The 16,558-nt window shown below is 46.5% G+C and overlaps 1 protein-coding gene across 1 annotated transcript in view; it reads right to left on the bottom strand.

The window, feature by feature from the left end:
* nhej1 (nonhomologous end-joining factor 1) overlaps window positions 1–16,558 on the bottom strand; it is a 240,088-nt gene that overhangs the window by 182,690 nt on the left and 40,840 nt on the right. The window contains exon 5 of the mRNA XM_078227828.1: window positions 15,581–15,639. Coding sequence (XP_078083954.1) covers window positions 15,581–15,639 — 59 coding nt within the window. The remainder of the gene's footprint in view (window positions 1–15,580; window positions 15,640–16,558) is intronic.

Raw genomic sequence — 16,558 nt, 5'->3', positions numbered from 1 at the left:
CAGGTAACCCACTGTTGCTGGAGTGTCCAGACAGTAATCATAAAAGGAAGAAAGAACCTTCATTTATATAGTGCCTTTCAAGACCTCATGATAACCCAGGGCAAATTTACACACAGCAAGCTCCCACAAACAGCAATGTGATAATGACCAGATAATCTGTTTTAGCAATGATGGATATGTTTTGTTGAAGGACACCCAGGAGAACCACTCTTCTCTTGGGCAGAATACTGCCATGGGATCTTTTATGTCTGTCCAAGAGGGCAGATTGACCTCAATTTGATGCCTCAACCAAGAGATGATGATGGTGCGATGCATTTGACTTCAAGACAGGAAAGACACGGGTGGCAAAGTGGTAGCACTCCTGCCTCACAGCGCCAGGGACCTGGGTTCGATTCCCGGCGTGGGTCACTGTCTGTGTGGAGTTTGCACATTCTCCTCGTGTCTGCGTGGGTTTCCTCCAGGTGCTCCGGTTTCCTCCCACAGTTCAAACGATGTGCGGTTTAGGTGGACTGCCATGCTAAATTGCCCCTTAGTGACCCAGGATGTGTAGGTTAGATGGATTAGCCATGGGAAATGTGTAAGGATATGGCGGGGGAGAGGGGCTGGATAAGATACTCTGTCGGAGAGTTGGTGCAGACTCGATGGGCCGAATGGCCTCTTCTGAACTGTAGGGATTCTATGATCCTATGACCTTCTCCTCTTCAACCCAACCTCCGGTAAGAGGTCCAACTGAAGAGATCTTAGACCATAAGACAAAGGAGCAGAATTAGGCCACTCGGCCCATCGAGTCTGCTCCGCCATTCAATCATGGCTGATATTTTTCTCATCCCCATTCTCCTGCCTTTTCCCCATAACCCCTGATCCCCTTATTAATCAAGAACCTATCTATCTCTGTCTTAAAGACACTCAATGACCTAGCCTCCACAGCCTTCTGCGGCAAAGAGTTCCATCTCCTTGGCCTGCAATGCTGCTCTTAATACTGGTATGAGGAGAAGCCCAGAGTCATTTGGTCACTCCTGGTCTCCTCTTGGCTCCCTTTTCCCCACACTCGTTCTGCAGTGCTACAGTGGAGAAGCCTAGTAAGTGGGGAAAGGAAACTAAGCAGCTGCAATGTACTACCACACTCTCAGCACTGCACAGTTCTTGTCCTCTGGAGCAGAGATTCATGCACACACTTTAAAAAAAAGGATCACGCACTCCCAGTATGACAGCTATAGTATCAAACTGTGGAGATAATATCACACTCTCACGGTATAAAAGTCTTTTTTTTTAATCAAACTATATAAACAAAAAGCCCAACCGTGAATGCTGGGAATCTGAAGTAATAACAGAGAACGCAATAACAGGGTACAGTAGCGTCGTGGTTATGTTACTGGACTAATAATGCAGAGGACGGGAGTTCAATTCCCACACCATGGCACTTTGAGAATTTGAATTCTGTTTAAAAAAAAATCTGGAAATAAAAAGTTGCCGTCAGTAAATGAGACCAGAGAAGCTGCTGGGTTGTTGGAGAAACCGAACGGAACAAAGTCCCACTCCAGAGCCTTCAACACAAAACTGGGACTGACACTCCCAGTATAGCACTGAGGGAGTGTTGCAATGTCAGACAGAGGGCCTTCATAGGTGGATGTGAAAGCTTCCATGTCTGCTATTTTGAGGAGGAGCAGAGGTCCTGGGCAAACATATGTTCCTCGAATGACATTAAAGGAAAAGATTATATGATCGTGTTCGCAGTGCCATTTGGCATGCTGGCACAGTGGTTAGCACTGCTGCCTCACAGCGCCAGGGTCCCAGGTTCAATTCCGGTCTCGGGTCACTGTCTGTGTGGAGTCTGTATGTTCTCCCCTTGTCTGCATGGGTTTCCTCCCACAGTCCAAAGCTGTGCAGGTTAGGTGGATTAGCCACACTAAATTGACCCTAGCGTCGGGGGATTAGCCGGGTAAATGCGTGCGGTTACGGGAATTGGGCCTGGGTGGGACTGTGGTCGGTACAGACTCGATGGGCCGAATGGCCTCCTTCCGTACTGTAGGGATTCTATATGGGAGCTTGCTGTGCGTAAACAGGCACTGCATTCCCCACTTTTTAAAACAGTGTTAGCAACGGCTATAAAGTAGTTTGAAAGGACTTGAAGTTGTGAAAGGTGCTATAGAAATGCAAGTCTATCTATGTTCACCATCCACCATCCTTAGCTGGTCTAGGCTTACAAGTGACCCCAGTCCCACACAAATGTGATGAGCTCGTAGCCTATCAAACTGCTACACTGGCGATTTTAAAAAAAAACAGCGTTTTCTGAAGCAGTCCGTGCCCACGTGCAGCAAAACCTGGACAATCTCTAGGCTTGGGCTGTTTAAATGGCAGGTAAGATTCGCACCACACAAGTGTCAGGCAACAACTATCTCCAATAACAGAGAATCCAACAATCTCCCCATGACATTTAGTGGCATTAGTATCATTGAATTCCCCACTCTCAGCATACTGGGGGTTATCATTGACCAGAATGCTGTGGATAAAGGGGAACCGCTGGATGTACTGTACTTAAGATTTCCAGAAGGCATTTGATAAGATGCCATATCTAAGGAAAGTTGTGGAAAATAAAAGCTCATGTTGCGGAGGGTAACATATTAGCATGGATAGAAGATTGGCTAGCTAACAAGAAGCAGAGAGTAAGCATAAATGGGTCTTTTTCTAATTGGCAAGATGTACTGAGTGGTGTGTCACAGGGATCAGTGCACTACACAAGTGCCAGGCAACAACAAGAGAGAACCCAACAATCTCCCCATGACATTTAGTAGCATTAGTATCACTGAATCCCCCACTGAATCAACTGCTTACAATTTATATCAATGATTTAGATGAAGGGATCAAAGGTATGGTTGCTAAATTTGCTAATGATACAAAGATAAGTAGGAAAGTAAATTGTGAAGTGGACATAAGGAGGAAAGATCAGGCTGGTATCCACTGGAGTTTGGAAGCATAAGAAGTGGCTTGATTGAAACATACAAGATCCTGAGGGTGGAAATGGATATCATTCCACAGCTTTTGTGGATGAGGCCTCCAGATTTCCATGACCTCTTATGTGGTGAAGCGATTCCTCACATCAGGTATCTTAAGAATTAGAGAAGAATGAGAGGTGATCACATTTCAGAATCTGAAAGATTCTGAGGAGACTTGACAGGGTGGATGCCAAAATAATGTTCCCTTTTTCAGTGAGATGAGGATCCAGGACTAAGAATAAGGGGTCTCCCATTTAAGATGGAGATGAGAAATGTTTTCGCTCAGAGGGTGGTGAGTCTCTGGAACTTGCTTCCCCAGAGAGAGGTGGAGGTAGAGTCATTGAATCTTTTAAAGCCAGAGTTAGATAAATTATTGACCAATAAGGGAGTCAAAGGTTATCAGGGGGTTGTCTGGAAAGTGGAGTTGAGGCCACAAGCAGATCAGCCATGATCCTACTGAATGGCAGAGTAGGTTCTAGAGTAGAATGGTCTACTCCTGCTCCTAATACACATGTTCCTATGTGTATTCGTATCACCCCTGGGTGACTTAACTCTAATTTGAAAGGTTAGTTCACCCCCTATGCTAGACCCTTCACCAGTGGAAATGACGGTTCATATCTTGCAGAATTATTTCACGATAACATGTGTTAATGGGACACACCACCTTTAGGTAAGGTCGCCATAGTCCCAGATGACCAGAGGCTGCTGTCGCCCAGGGGAAGAGCTGACTGGTAGTGATTTAACCTGAGCATCACCACACCTCAGGCGAGGGGCAAGGTTGAGAAGGCGGGACCTTTGTGAATAACCTGAGCCAGTACGGGAATTGATGCTGTTGGTGTCGCTCTGCATCATTAACCAGCCGTCCAGCCAACTGAGCTAAACCGAAGGGCGGCACGGTGGCACAGTGGTTAGCACTGCTGCCTCACAGCGCCAGGGACCCGGGTTCAATTCCCGCCTTGGGTCACTGTCTGTGCGGAGTTTGCACATTCTCCCCGTGTCTGCGCTAGTTTCCTCTGGGTGCTCCGGTTTCCTCCCACAGTTCGAAAGACGTGCTGGTTAGGTGCATTAAGGCCATGCTAAAATTGCCCCTTGGTGTCAGGGGATTAACAGGTTAAATGCGTGTTGTTACGGGGATTGGGCCTGGGTGGGATTGTTGTCAGTGCAGGCTTGATGGACCAAATGGCCTCCTTCTGCACTGTAGGGATTCTATAAGGAATTCCATAAACCCCACCTTTACAAACTATGTCACAAGCCAGAGATTGCAATCATTTAATTTCTTGATGTAGAATGTTTTCATTTAAAGTGGAAGCTTCGGTTACATCAGTGGCGAGGAGAGAGGTAGAGGAACTAGCTGGGAAAAGTTATAAAGCACAGGTTTTCTAAGCAGGCATGATTATCACATGTTTGCTCTCTTCCCAGATAGCTTCCACAATGATTTCACCAACTTTCACTGCTTGATCAAAAATATTATATCTCCTTTCTCATTAAAAAAAAAATCAGTGGAAATGAAAATGGCTGAAAATAAAACGCACATGGACTCTCAGTTACTTTATAGTAAAGCTAACATTCACAAGATATCATACAGGTACATAGCCTTAAAATTATTAAAAGGACAGGTTGAGAAAGAAATGCATTGTCAACCGCTGCCACTAGAGGCTGCAAGTGAGTCAATATATTTAAAGGCACTGGTGCCCTCTGATGGTGGAGTTGGTGATGCGACAAAGAGCTAATCTTCTGCAGGACCTATCAAATTGTTAAATTAAACTTTCCTGTGATATTTAAGAGAGAAAAAAAAATTGGAAAAGACGATGATGAATTTGGCAAAGTAATTCTGGAATTGTCTGCCTATCAGGGACCAGGGAGCGGCACGGGCTTGGAGGGCCGAAGGGCCTGTTCCTGTGCTGTATTGTTCATTGTTCTATCAGAGGCATACTATTGGAAAGCTGAGGTCCTTGTCAGCTCTCACTGGAGGATAGGGCGGCACGGTAGCACAGTGGTTAGCACTGCTGCTTCACAGCTCCAGGGTCCTGGGTTCGATTCCCAGCTCGGGTCACTGTCTGTGTGGAGTTTGCACATTCTCCTCGTGTTTGCGTGGGTTTCCTCCGGGTGCTCCGGTTTCCTCCCACAGTCCAAAGATGTGCGGGTCAGGTTGATTGGCCAGGTTAAAATTGCCCCTGAGATGCGTAGGTTAGAGGGATTAGCGGGTAAATATGTGGGGGTAGGGCCTGGGTGGGATTGTGGTCGGTGCAGACTCGATGGGCCGAATGGCCTCCTTCTGCACTGTAGGGTTTCTATTCTATGATAATAAGTCTCACAACACCAGGTTAAAGTTCAACAGGTTTACTTGGTAGCACAAGCTTTTAGAGTGTTGCTCCTTCTTCAAGTGAGTGAAGAGTTGTGTTCACAAACAGGGCATACATGGACAGAGACTCAATTTACACGATAAATTCCACTCTCTGGAGGATTGCAGAGTTCTACTTTAACGGATAGCAAAGTTATTCTTCCTCGGAGCATGGTTAATGTTTGCCCCTTGATCACCGTTATTGAAAATACAGACTGCCCAGATAACCTCACACTGCTCTTTATGGGATCTTGCTGTGTGCAAATTGGCAGCTGTGTTTCCTATATTACAACAGTTCAAAACAGCTTCAGAGGTAGTAAAGTGCTTTGGAACATCCTGAGGACGTGACAAGTAATATAAGTCTAACTTCTTTAACTTTCTTTAACTTCCATTCCCAGCTTTACCTCAGTTTACTGATATCCTGCTTCAGGAATTCCGAGTCCACCATTTAATTCTTTTTCATACAAAGGAATACTAAACTCAGGAGCAGGTGCATGTCAGCTTGTCACAGCAAAACCAACACAGTTAGTATTTCAATAGCGTCTTTAACTCAGTAAAACATCCCAAACTGCTTCACAGGCGCATAATCGAACTATGGGTGGCACAGTGGTTAGCACTGCTGCCTCACAGCACCAGGGACCTGGGTTCGAATCCCAGCTTGGGTCACTGTCTGTGTGGAGTCTGTACATTCTCCCCGTGTCTGCATGGGTTTCCTCCAGGTGCTCCGGTTTCCTCTCATAGTCCAAAGCTGTGCAGGTTAGGCTGACTGGCCGTGCTAAACATTGCCCCTTAGTGTCAGGGGGGCTAGCAGGGTAAATACGTGGGGTTACAGGGATAGGGGTTGGGTGGGATTGCGGTCGGTGCAGACTCGATGGGCCGAATGGCCTCCTTCTGCGCTGTAGGGATTCTATGGATTCTAAAACTTGATACACAAGGAGATAAAGGCACAGGTGAGTGGTCAAAGAGATAGATTTTAAGGTGTGTTTTAGAGACGGCGGGTGGAATCTTACGGCCGTTCACACTGGTGGGATTTTCTGGTCCCAATGCAGTGAGTGGAAATTTGGCTGGGCGCCAAATCCTCCGTCCTCGCTTGCAGCAGCGGCAGGGCGTGAACAGATGGCGCCCTCTGAGAAAGAGGGCGGAGAGCTTTCGGGAAGGAATTCCAGAGCTTAGGGCCCAGGCAACTGAAGGCACAATGGTACAGCAGTTATGTGCAAGAGCACAGAATTGGAGGAATGCAGAGATCTTGGAAGGATGGTGGGCTGGAGGAGATTACAGAGCTGCAGAGGGGCTAGACTACGGGCCGGATGGGAGGGGGAGACGGGATGCCTTAGGCCTTTATGAGATAGTTTGGATCAGGAATTGGCTAGCTGTAGAAGACAGAGGGTGGTGGTAGATGGGAAATGTTCATCTTGGAGTTCAGTTACTAGTGGTGTACCGCAAGGATCTGTTTTGGAGCCACTGCTGTTTGTCATTTTTATTAATGACCTGGATGGGAGTGTAGAAGGATGGGTTAGTAAATTTGCGGATGATACTAAAGTCGGTGGAGCTGTGGACAGTGCGGCAGGTTATTGCAGGTTACAGAGGGACATAGATAAGCTGCAGTGCTGGGCTGAGAGGTGGCAAACGGAGTTCAATGCGGAAAAGTGTGAGGTGATTCACTTTGGAAGGAGTAACAGGACTACAGAGTACTGGGCTAATGGTAAGATACTTGGTAGTGTGGATGAACAGAGAGATCTCGGTGTCCATGTGCATAGATCCCTGAAAGTTGGCACCCAGGTTGATAGGGTTGTTAAGAACGGAGTGTTAGCTTTTATTGGTAGAGGGATTGAGTTTCGGAGCCAGGAGGTCATGTTGCAGCTGTACAAAACTCTGGTGCGGCCGCACTTGGAGTATTGCGTACAGTTCTGGTCGCCGCATTATAGGAAGGTTGTGGAAGCATTGGAAAGGGTGCAGAGGAGATTTACTAGGGATGTTGCTTGGTATGGTGGAAGGTCTTATGAGGAAAGGCTGAGGGACTTGAGGTTGTTTTCGTTAGAGAGACGGTTAAGAGGTGACTTAATAGAGGCATACAAGATGATCAGAGGATTAGACAGGGTGGATAGTGAGAGCCTTTTTCCTCGGATGGTGTTGGCTAGCATGAGGGGACATAGCTTTAAATTGAGGGGAGATAGATATAGGACAAATGTCAGAGGTAGGTTCTTCACTCAGAGAGTAGTAAGGGCGTGGAATGCCCTGCCTGCAGCAGTAGTGGACTCGCCAACATTAAGGGCATTTAAATGGTCATTGGGTAAACATATGGATGATATTGGAATAGTGTAGGTTAGATGGGCTTTAAGATTGGTTTCACTGGTCGGTGCAACATCGAGGGCCGAAGGGCCTGTACTGCGCTGTAATGTTCTATGTTGATGAGGAACATCGGGCGGAAATCTAAAGCTTAGCCCAGGTTTCCAGTTGAAAGTGGGAGCCGCAGGTGGAGGCTGGAGCAACAGTGGTTTCTTTCACGAGTGACAGTGGCTCAGTTGTAAACACTGGGCTAGTAATCCAGTGGCCCAGGCTCATGCCTCTGGGGACACGGGTTCAAATCCCATCACGGCAGCTGGTGGAATTTAAATTCAATTAATAAAATCTGGAATATAAAGCTCGTTTCAGTCATGGTGACCATGACAACTATCATCGATTGTTTGAAAAACCCATCTGGGAAAGAAATCTGCTGTCCTTACCCAGTCTGGCCTACAGGTGACTCCAGAGCCACAGCAATGTGGTTGAAATCATAGAAATCATAGAAACCCTACAGTGCAGAAGGAGGCCATTCGGCCCATCGAGTCTGCACCGATCACAATCCCACCCAGGCCCTACCCCCACATATTTTACCCGCTAATCCCTCTAACCTACACATCCCAGGACTCTAAGGGGCAATTTTTTAACCTGGCCAATCAACCTAACCCACACATCTTTGGACTGTGGGAGGAAACCGGAGCACCCGGAGGAAACCCACGCAGACACGAGGAGAATGTGCAAACTCCACACAGACAGTGACCCGAGCCGGGAATCGAACCCGGGACCCTGGAGCTGTGAAGCAGCAGTGCTAACCACTGTGCTACCGTGCCGCCCTACTGTGCTACCGTGCCGCCCTCTGACCCTCCGTTAGGCCATCTAGTTCTAGTTTCCTTTCAAAGTGGAAAGAATCTCTCCATTTCTACCCTATCCAGCCCCTTCATTATCTTATAGGTCTCTATAAGATCCCCCCTCAGCCTTCTAAATTCCAACGAATACAAACCCAATCTGCTCAGTCTCTCCTCATAATCAACACCCCTCATCTCTGCTCTGCCCAAGACCGCAAGAAACTACAATGGGTCAGGAATGAAGCCTAGTCCATCACGCAAACCAGCCTCCCATCCATTGACTCTGTCTACACTTCCCGGAGCCTGGTAAATCTCCTCTGCGCCCTTTCCAACACTTCCACATCCTTCCTATAATGCGGCGACCAGAACTGTACGCAACACTCCAAGTGCGGCCGCACCAGAGTTTTGTACAGCTGCAACATGACCTCATGGTTCCGAAACTCAATCCCGCTACCAATAAAAGCTAACACACCGTACGCCTTCTTAACAACCCTATCAACCTGGGTGCCAACTGCCGCCTGAAATGGCCGAGCGAGACACTCAGTTCAAGGGCAATGAGGGATAGGAAAATAAATGCTGGCCCCGCCAGCGACACTCACATCCCGTGAATGAATATCAAGAAAATCTAACCTTCAGGCACAAGTGCTGAGGGGACTGAGCATCAAAGTATAAGATTAGTATGGACGAGGTAGATCATTTACTTCATCCAAAAGCCTAGCAGTTTCCTGACCTGGTTTTCCAATGCTCTGTAACATTGTTCTCCGGTTTTCACCTTTGGCATCATATCCAGAGACTCTCTCTATATCCTAAATCACTCCTTGAATGAAGAGCAACATCCTGATATCGCTCTCACCTCTGAACCAGGAAGTCACATGTTCCAAATCCCACTGGTGAGTCTCGGCCACATAATCCAGGCTGACAGTCCAAGGGCCAGTACCAAGGGAATACTGCACAGCCGGAGGTCCCGTCAGTTGGGATGAAACATTAAACCATGGTCCTGTCTGCCCGCAAAGGGAGAATTAAACAATCCCACGGCACAACTCTGAAGGAGAGCAGACTGGCCCTCAATCAACATCAGGAGACAGAAAACCTGGCTCTTCTCCCACTGGTTTGTGGAGCTCGTTGTGCACAAATGGGTTGTCACTTTTCCTACATTACAACATTGACAATATTTATCGTGGGTGGCACAGTGGTTAGCACTACTGCCTCACAGCGCCAGGGACACGAGTTCAATTCCCGGCTGGGGTCGCTGTTTGTGTGGAGTTTGCATGTTTGGGTTTCCTCCAGGTGCTCTGGTTTCCTCCCACAGTCCAAAGATGTGCGGGTGAGGAGAAGTGGTCATGCTAAATTGCCCCTTAGTGTCAGGGCCACTAGTTAGGGTAAATGTATGGGGATAGGGCCTGGGTGGGATTATGGTCGGTGCAGACTCGATATGCCTGAAAAGGAACTTACTTTGCTAATACATTCCCTTGCTTGACAGAACAGGGCAGGGAGAGAGTATTACAATGCAACTAACCCTTGCTGTTCCTATCCTGTGAATACTTGATGGGGACAGTATAGAGGGAGTTTTACTCTGTATCTAATCCCATGCTGTGCCTGTCCTGGGAGTGTTTGATGGAGACAGTGTAGAGGGAGTTTTACTCTGTATCTAATCCCATGCTGTACCTGTCCTGGGAGTGTTTGATGGGGACAGTGTAGAGGGAGCTTTACTCTGTATCTAACCCTGTGCTGTACCTGTCCTGGGAATGTTTGATGGAGTCAATGTCAAGGGTGCTTTACTCTGTATCTAACCCTATGCTGTACCTGTCCTGGGAGTGTTTGATAGTATGGAGATGCCGGCGTCGGACTGGGGTAAACACAGTAAGAAGTCTCACAACACCAGGTTAAAGTCCAACAGGTTTATTTGGTAGCACAAGCCACTAGCTTTCGGAGCGCTGCTCCTTCATCAGGTGAAGAGGCAGTGCTCTGAAAGCTAGTGGCTTGTGCTACCAAATACACCTGTTGGACTTTAACCTGGTGTTGTGAGACTTCTTACTGTGTTTGATGGGGACAGTGTAGAGGGAGCTTTACTCTGTATCTAACTCCATGCTGTACCCGTCCTGGGAGTGTTTGATGCCTGAAAATGGAAAGAAATTAAAACATGCTGCTGTACAGAGGGACCTGGGGGTCCTTGTGCATGAGACGCAAAAACCCAGTCTGCAGGTGCAACAGGTGATCAAGAAGGCAAATGGGATGTTGGCCTATATCGCAAGGGGGATAGAATATAAAAGCAGAGATGTCTTGCTGCATCTGTACAGGGCATTGGTGAGGCCGCAGCTGGAATATTGTGTGCAGTATTGGTCCCCTTATTTGCGGAAGGATATATTGGCCTTGGAGGGAGTGCAGAGAAGGTTCACCAGGTTGATACCAGAGATGAGGGGTGTTGATTATGAGGAGAGACTGAGCAGATTGGGTTTGTATTCGTTGGAATTTAGAAGGCTGAGGGGGGATCTTATAGAGACCTATAAGATAATGAAGGGGCTGGATAGGGTAGAGATGGAGAGATTCTTTCTACTTAGAAAGGAAACTAGAACTAGAGGGCACAGCCTCAAAATAAAGGGGGGTAAGTTTAGGACAGAGTTGAGGAGGAACTTCTTCTCTCAGAGGGTGGTGAATCTCTGGAATTCTCTGCCCACTGAAGTGGTGGAGGCTACCTCGTTGAATATGTTTAAATCACGGATAGATGGATTCCTGATCGGAAAGGGAATTAGGGGTTATAGGGATCAGGCGGGTAAGTGGAACTGATCCACTTCAGATCAGCCATGATTTTATTGAATGGCGGGGCAGGCTCGAGGGGCTAGATGGCCTACTCCTGCTCCTATTTCTTATGTTCTTATGTTCTTATGAAAAGGAACTTACTTTGCTAATACGTTCCCTTACTTTCAGAAGCACCAAAAAACAGCATATGTAACAACAGACATCAGGGAAACAAACACACGAGTGCCGTCATCACCATGGGGACCAGACAAGGCAACCCTACCATTCCATCCCATGTTTCAATGTGTGGAGCAGCCCTCTGAAGGATACGACACACATAAACAGAACACAGATTTCATTCAATTCAGCATGGCTTTAGCTCAGTAGCACTTCTGTGTAATTACCACCCCACACTCCTGGCACAAAGCACAGCCGGAGGATGAGACTGGCCATGCTTTGTGGTTTGTGGTTGTGTGCTCAGTAATGAGCACAATCCATTCCTCCTCCCTCCTTTGAAAAGAAATGCTTTATTTGTGCGAGGCGCTGTGTTTTTGGTAAGAGGATTAAGGGAAGCCACCTGATCTGAGTGAGGTAAAGGCACAAGGGGATCTTGAAGCGCAGACTGACAGATCATTAGCTGTGGCGAAGGAGGTAAAACCAATCACAAAAATGGAGAGGAGTTCATTTCTCGAGAAATAGAACAGGAAAGCAAAGACGTTGAACTTATGTTGGACCTTCATAGAATCGTAGAATCCTACAGTGCGGAAGGAGGCCATTTGGCCCATCGAGTCTACACCAACCACAATCCCACCCAGGCCCTATCCCCATAACCCTATACATTTACCCTAGTTAGTCCCCCTGACACTAAGGGGCAATTTAGCATGGCCAATCCACCTCATCCGCACATAGAGTCATAGAAGTTTACAGCATGGAAACAGGCCCTTCGGTCCAACTTGTTCATGCCGCCCCTTTTTTAACCACTAAGCTAGTCCCAATTGCCCTAGTTTGGCCCATATCCCTCTATACCCATCTTACCCACGTAACTTCTAAACGCTTTTTAAAAGACAACTTGCATCCGTCTCTACTATTACCTCTGGTAGCTCGTGACACTCACCACCCTCTGTGTGAAAGAATTGCCCCTCTAGACCCTTTTATATCTCTCCCCTCTCACCTTACATCTTTGGACTGTGGGAGGAAACCGGAGCTCCCGAAGGAAACCCACACAGACAATGACCCAAGCCGGGAATCGAACCAGGGTCCCTGGCGCTGTGAGGCAGCAGTGCCAACCACTGTGCCACCATGCCGCCCAGACCTCACTCTGAGTGCTGAGCACAGTTCTGGTCTCCATATTATCTAAAGGATATGAAGGTACTGGAGATACTGTAGAAAAGATTTATTAGGATGATACCAGAATGGAGGGGGTACAACTATTGGGAAAGACTGAACAGGTTGGAGGTTCTTCCTATAGAAAACAATGAAGGGTGACTGGATAGTGGCCATTAAAATTATGAAAAGGTTTGAGGGGTAAAAATCGAAAAGCTGTTCCCATTTTTGGGAGAGTCCAAAACTAGAGTCTATAAAATATAAGATTTAGAATAAGATTTCATCCATTCTGGAATTCAGGAGGAGCTTCTTTACTCAGACTGTGGTTAGGATGTGGAAGCCACTGCCATAGGGAGAGGTTAAGGTGAGTAACATGAGATATATTTAAGGAGAAATTAAATAAATACAAGGTAGAAAGGACTAAATAAAAACATAACAACATAAGAACTAGGAGCAGGAGTAGGCCATCTGGCCCCTCGAGCCTGCTCCGCCATTCAATAAGATCATGGCTGATCTTTTCATGGACTCAGCTCCACTTACCGCTCACCATAACCCTTAATTCCTTTACTGTTCAAAAATTTATCTATCCTTGCCTTAAAAACATTCATTGAGGTAGCCTCAACTGCTTCACTGGGCAGGGAAATCCACAGATTCACATCCCTGTGTGTGAAGAAGTTCCTCCTCAACTCAGTCCTAAATCTGCTCCCCCTTATTTTGAGGCCGTGCTCCCTAGTTCTGGTTTCACCCGCCAGTGGAAACAACCTCACTGCTTCTAACTTATCTGTTCCCTTCATAATCTTATATGTTTCTATAAGATTCCCCCTCATTCTTCTAAATTCCAATGAGTATAGTCCCAGTCTACTCAGTCTCAGTAGAAGTTTAAGTTGACATGTTGAGCTGAAGTAAATAGAGATGAGGCTTGTGTGCAACATAAATATTGCCATAAACATACACATTAGGAGCAGGAGTAGGCCACTCGGTCCCTCAAGCCTGTCCCACCATTCAACAAGATCATGGTTGATCTGATTTTAACCTTGCATCTACCCCGCCCCCCCCCCCCCCCCCCCCCCCCCCATCTCGCTCTGCCTTAAAAATATCCAAAGACTCTGCTTCCACTGCCCTTTGAGGAAGAGGGTTCCAGAGACTCACCACCCTCAGAGAAATTATTTCTCCTCATCTCTGTCTTAATTAGATGATCCCTTATTTTTAAACAGTGACCCCTAATTCCAGATTCTCCCACAAAAGGGAACATCTTCTCCATATCCACCCTGTCAATACCCCTCAGGATCCTAAAGGTTTCGATCAAGTTACCTCTTATCCTTCTAAACTCTGGTAGATATAAGCCCTAGCCTGTCCAATCATTCCTCATAAGACAACCCTCCATTCCATCTATTAGTCTAGTAAACTTTCTCTTTTTCCTTAAATAAGGAAAGAGGTTGGTTTCCAAATGGCCATTTTCTATGTTGAATATGACTGTTCTTCAAAAATTCCCCTTCAACTCGATTTCCAAGTTTGCTGATGACACCACCATAGTGGGACGGATCTCAAACAATGACAAGACAGAGTACAGGAGTGAGATAGAGAATCTGGTGAACTGATGCAACAACAATAATCTCTCCCTCAATGTCAACAAAACTAAGGGGATATTCATAGACTTCAGGAAGTGTAGTGGAGGACATGCCCCTGTCTACATCAATGGGGATGAATTGGAAATGGTCGAAAGCTTCAAGTTTTTCGGTGTCCAAATCACCAACAACCTGTCTTGGTCCCTCCATCTTTCTCTACACCCTAGCTATGACTGTAACACTACATTCTGCACTCTCTCCTTTCCTTCTCTATGAACAGTATGCTTTGTCTGCATTGCAAGTAAGAAACAATACTTTTCACTGTATACCAATACATGTGACAATAATAAATCAAATCAAATCAAATCTAAACTCTGACACTATAGTTAAGAAAGCTCACCAATGCCTCTACTTCCGTCGGAAGCTACAGAAATTTGGCATGTCCGCTACGACTCTCACCAACTTTTACAGATGCACCATAGAAAGCATTCTTTCTGGTTGTATCACAGCTTGGTATAGCTCCTGCTCTGCCCAAGACTACAAGAAACTACAAAGGGTCGTGAATGAACCCCAGTCCATCACGCAAACCAGCCTCCCATCCACTGACTCTGTCTACACTTGTCACTGCTTCAACAAAGCAACCAGCATATTCAAGGACCCCACACACCCCGCACATATTCTCTTCCACCTTCTTCGGTTGGGAAAAAAGTACAAAAGTCTGAGGTCACGTACCAACCGACTCAAGAACAGCTTCTTCCCTGCTGCCGTCAGACTTTCGAATGGACCACATGAAGTTGATGTTTCTCTACACCCTAGCTATGACTGTAAATAGTACATTCTGCACCCTCACCTTTCCTTCTCTATGAACAGTATGCCTTGTCTGTACAGCTTGCAAGAAACAATACTTTTCACTGTATACCAATACATGTGACAATAATAAATCAAATCAAGATCAAATCAAAACTGTGCTAAGGAAACGTACTCGACTCAAAAACCAAACTCCACAGATGCTGCCAGACCCGCTGAGTATTTCCAGCATTTTTGGTTTTTATTTCAGATTGCCAGCAGTATCTGCAGTACTTTGCCTTTACTATAGGGCCAGTCTCTGCTGTATTCTATGCAACTCAGCAAAACTCTGAAACGGCTTATGGGAAGGCGCCATCCATCCCAACATTCCTCCCTCACCTTCAAGGCATCAACGGGTTTAACACCGTGAATCCCGAATGTACTCTGAATGCCTGAGTGAGTTTCTTCAGGGAACAACCAATCTCCCCACACACACACAGATCAGGAAACTTCCTGCTGTCTGGTCACAAGGTGCTTATGCTGCATGTCATGCTCAATGTTGTGCTGTCATCGGGGGGTGAAGAGCAGTGAGGTACTGCATGGTGGAGCACATTACCTGTGTGACACAAGGAGCCCCAGGCAACTCGCAATAAATAACCATTCCACACAGTTCCACCTCTGCCCAAGTACACCCAAGGGACCAATCCTTACCTCTGCAAGAAACCTGTCTTTAAACTCCTCTGCGTTGAAAGTCTTGGTCTCCAAGCGATCTGGACATACAAAAGGATAGAAATCATCACTTGGAAATCACCCTGCAGCTTCAGTTCAATTGAAAATATGTGAAACAAAATAATGAAGATATTTCAGGTCAATGAACCAGGGCAGAGACAAACAAACTACCACCAGGAGGAACTCTGAGATACGCACAGAAGATGCTGGAAATACACAGTAAGGGTTATACTCATTGGAATTCAGAAGAATGAGGGGAGATCTTATAGAAACATACAAGATTATGAAGGGAATAGATAAGATGGAAGCAGGGAAGTTGTTTCCACTGGCGGGTGAAACTAGAACTCGGGGGCATGGCCTCAAAATAAGGGGAAGCAGATTTAGGACTGAGTTGAGGAGGAACTTCTTCACACAAAGGGTTGTGAGTCTGTGGAATTCCCTGCTCAGTGAAGCAGTTGAGGCTACCTCATTGAATGTTTTTAAGGCAAATTTTTGAACAGTAAAGGAATTAAGGGTTATGGTGAGCAGGCGGGTAAGTGGAGCTGAGTCCACGAAAAGATCAGCCATGATCTTATTGAATGGCGGAGCAGGCTCGAGGGGCCAGATGGCTTACTCCTGCTCCTAGTTCTTATGTTCTTTAAGGACCAGAACCCAAGGGAGCTGCTGATGAGTAACCAATGGGCTTGGCTCATGTGTAGGACCTTGAAGGGCTACAACAGAGCAAGAACACAAGAACTTACACTTATGAAGCCTTGCAGTGCCCAAATTTACAACAGTGAGTACATTCTGCGACAAGTTACTCACCTCCAGTCTCTCCAAAATATCTCCAGATGGCACAAGTCAGGATTGTGATGGAATACTCCCCAATTGCCTGGATGAGTAAAGCTCAATACTCAAGAAGCTTGACACCATCCAGGGTAAAGCAGTCCCTTTGATTGGCACCCCATTCACCACCGTAAA

The sequence above is a fragment of the Mustelus asterias genome, chromosome 14 (assembly GCF_964213995.1).
Source record: "Mustelus asterias chromosome 14, sMusAst1.hap1.1, whole genome shotgun sequence".
Classification (NCBI taxonomy): Eukaryota; Metazoa; Chordata; class Chondrichthyes; order Carcharhiniformes; family Triakidae; genus Mustelus; species Mustelus asterias.
Note: the sequence above shows the minus strand (reverse complement) of the source record. Positions and strands in the feature narration are given on the sequence as shown.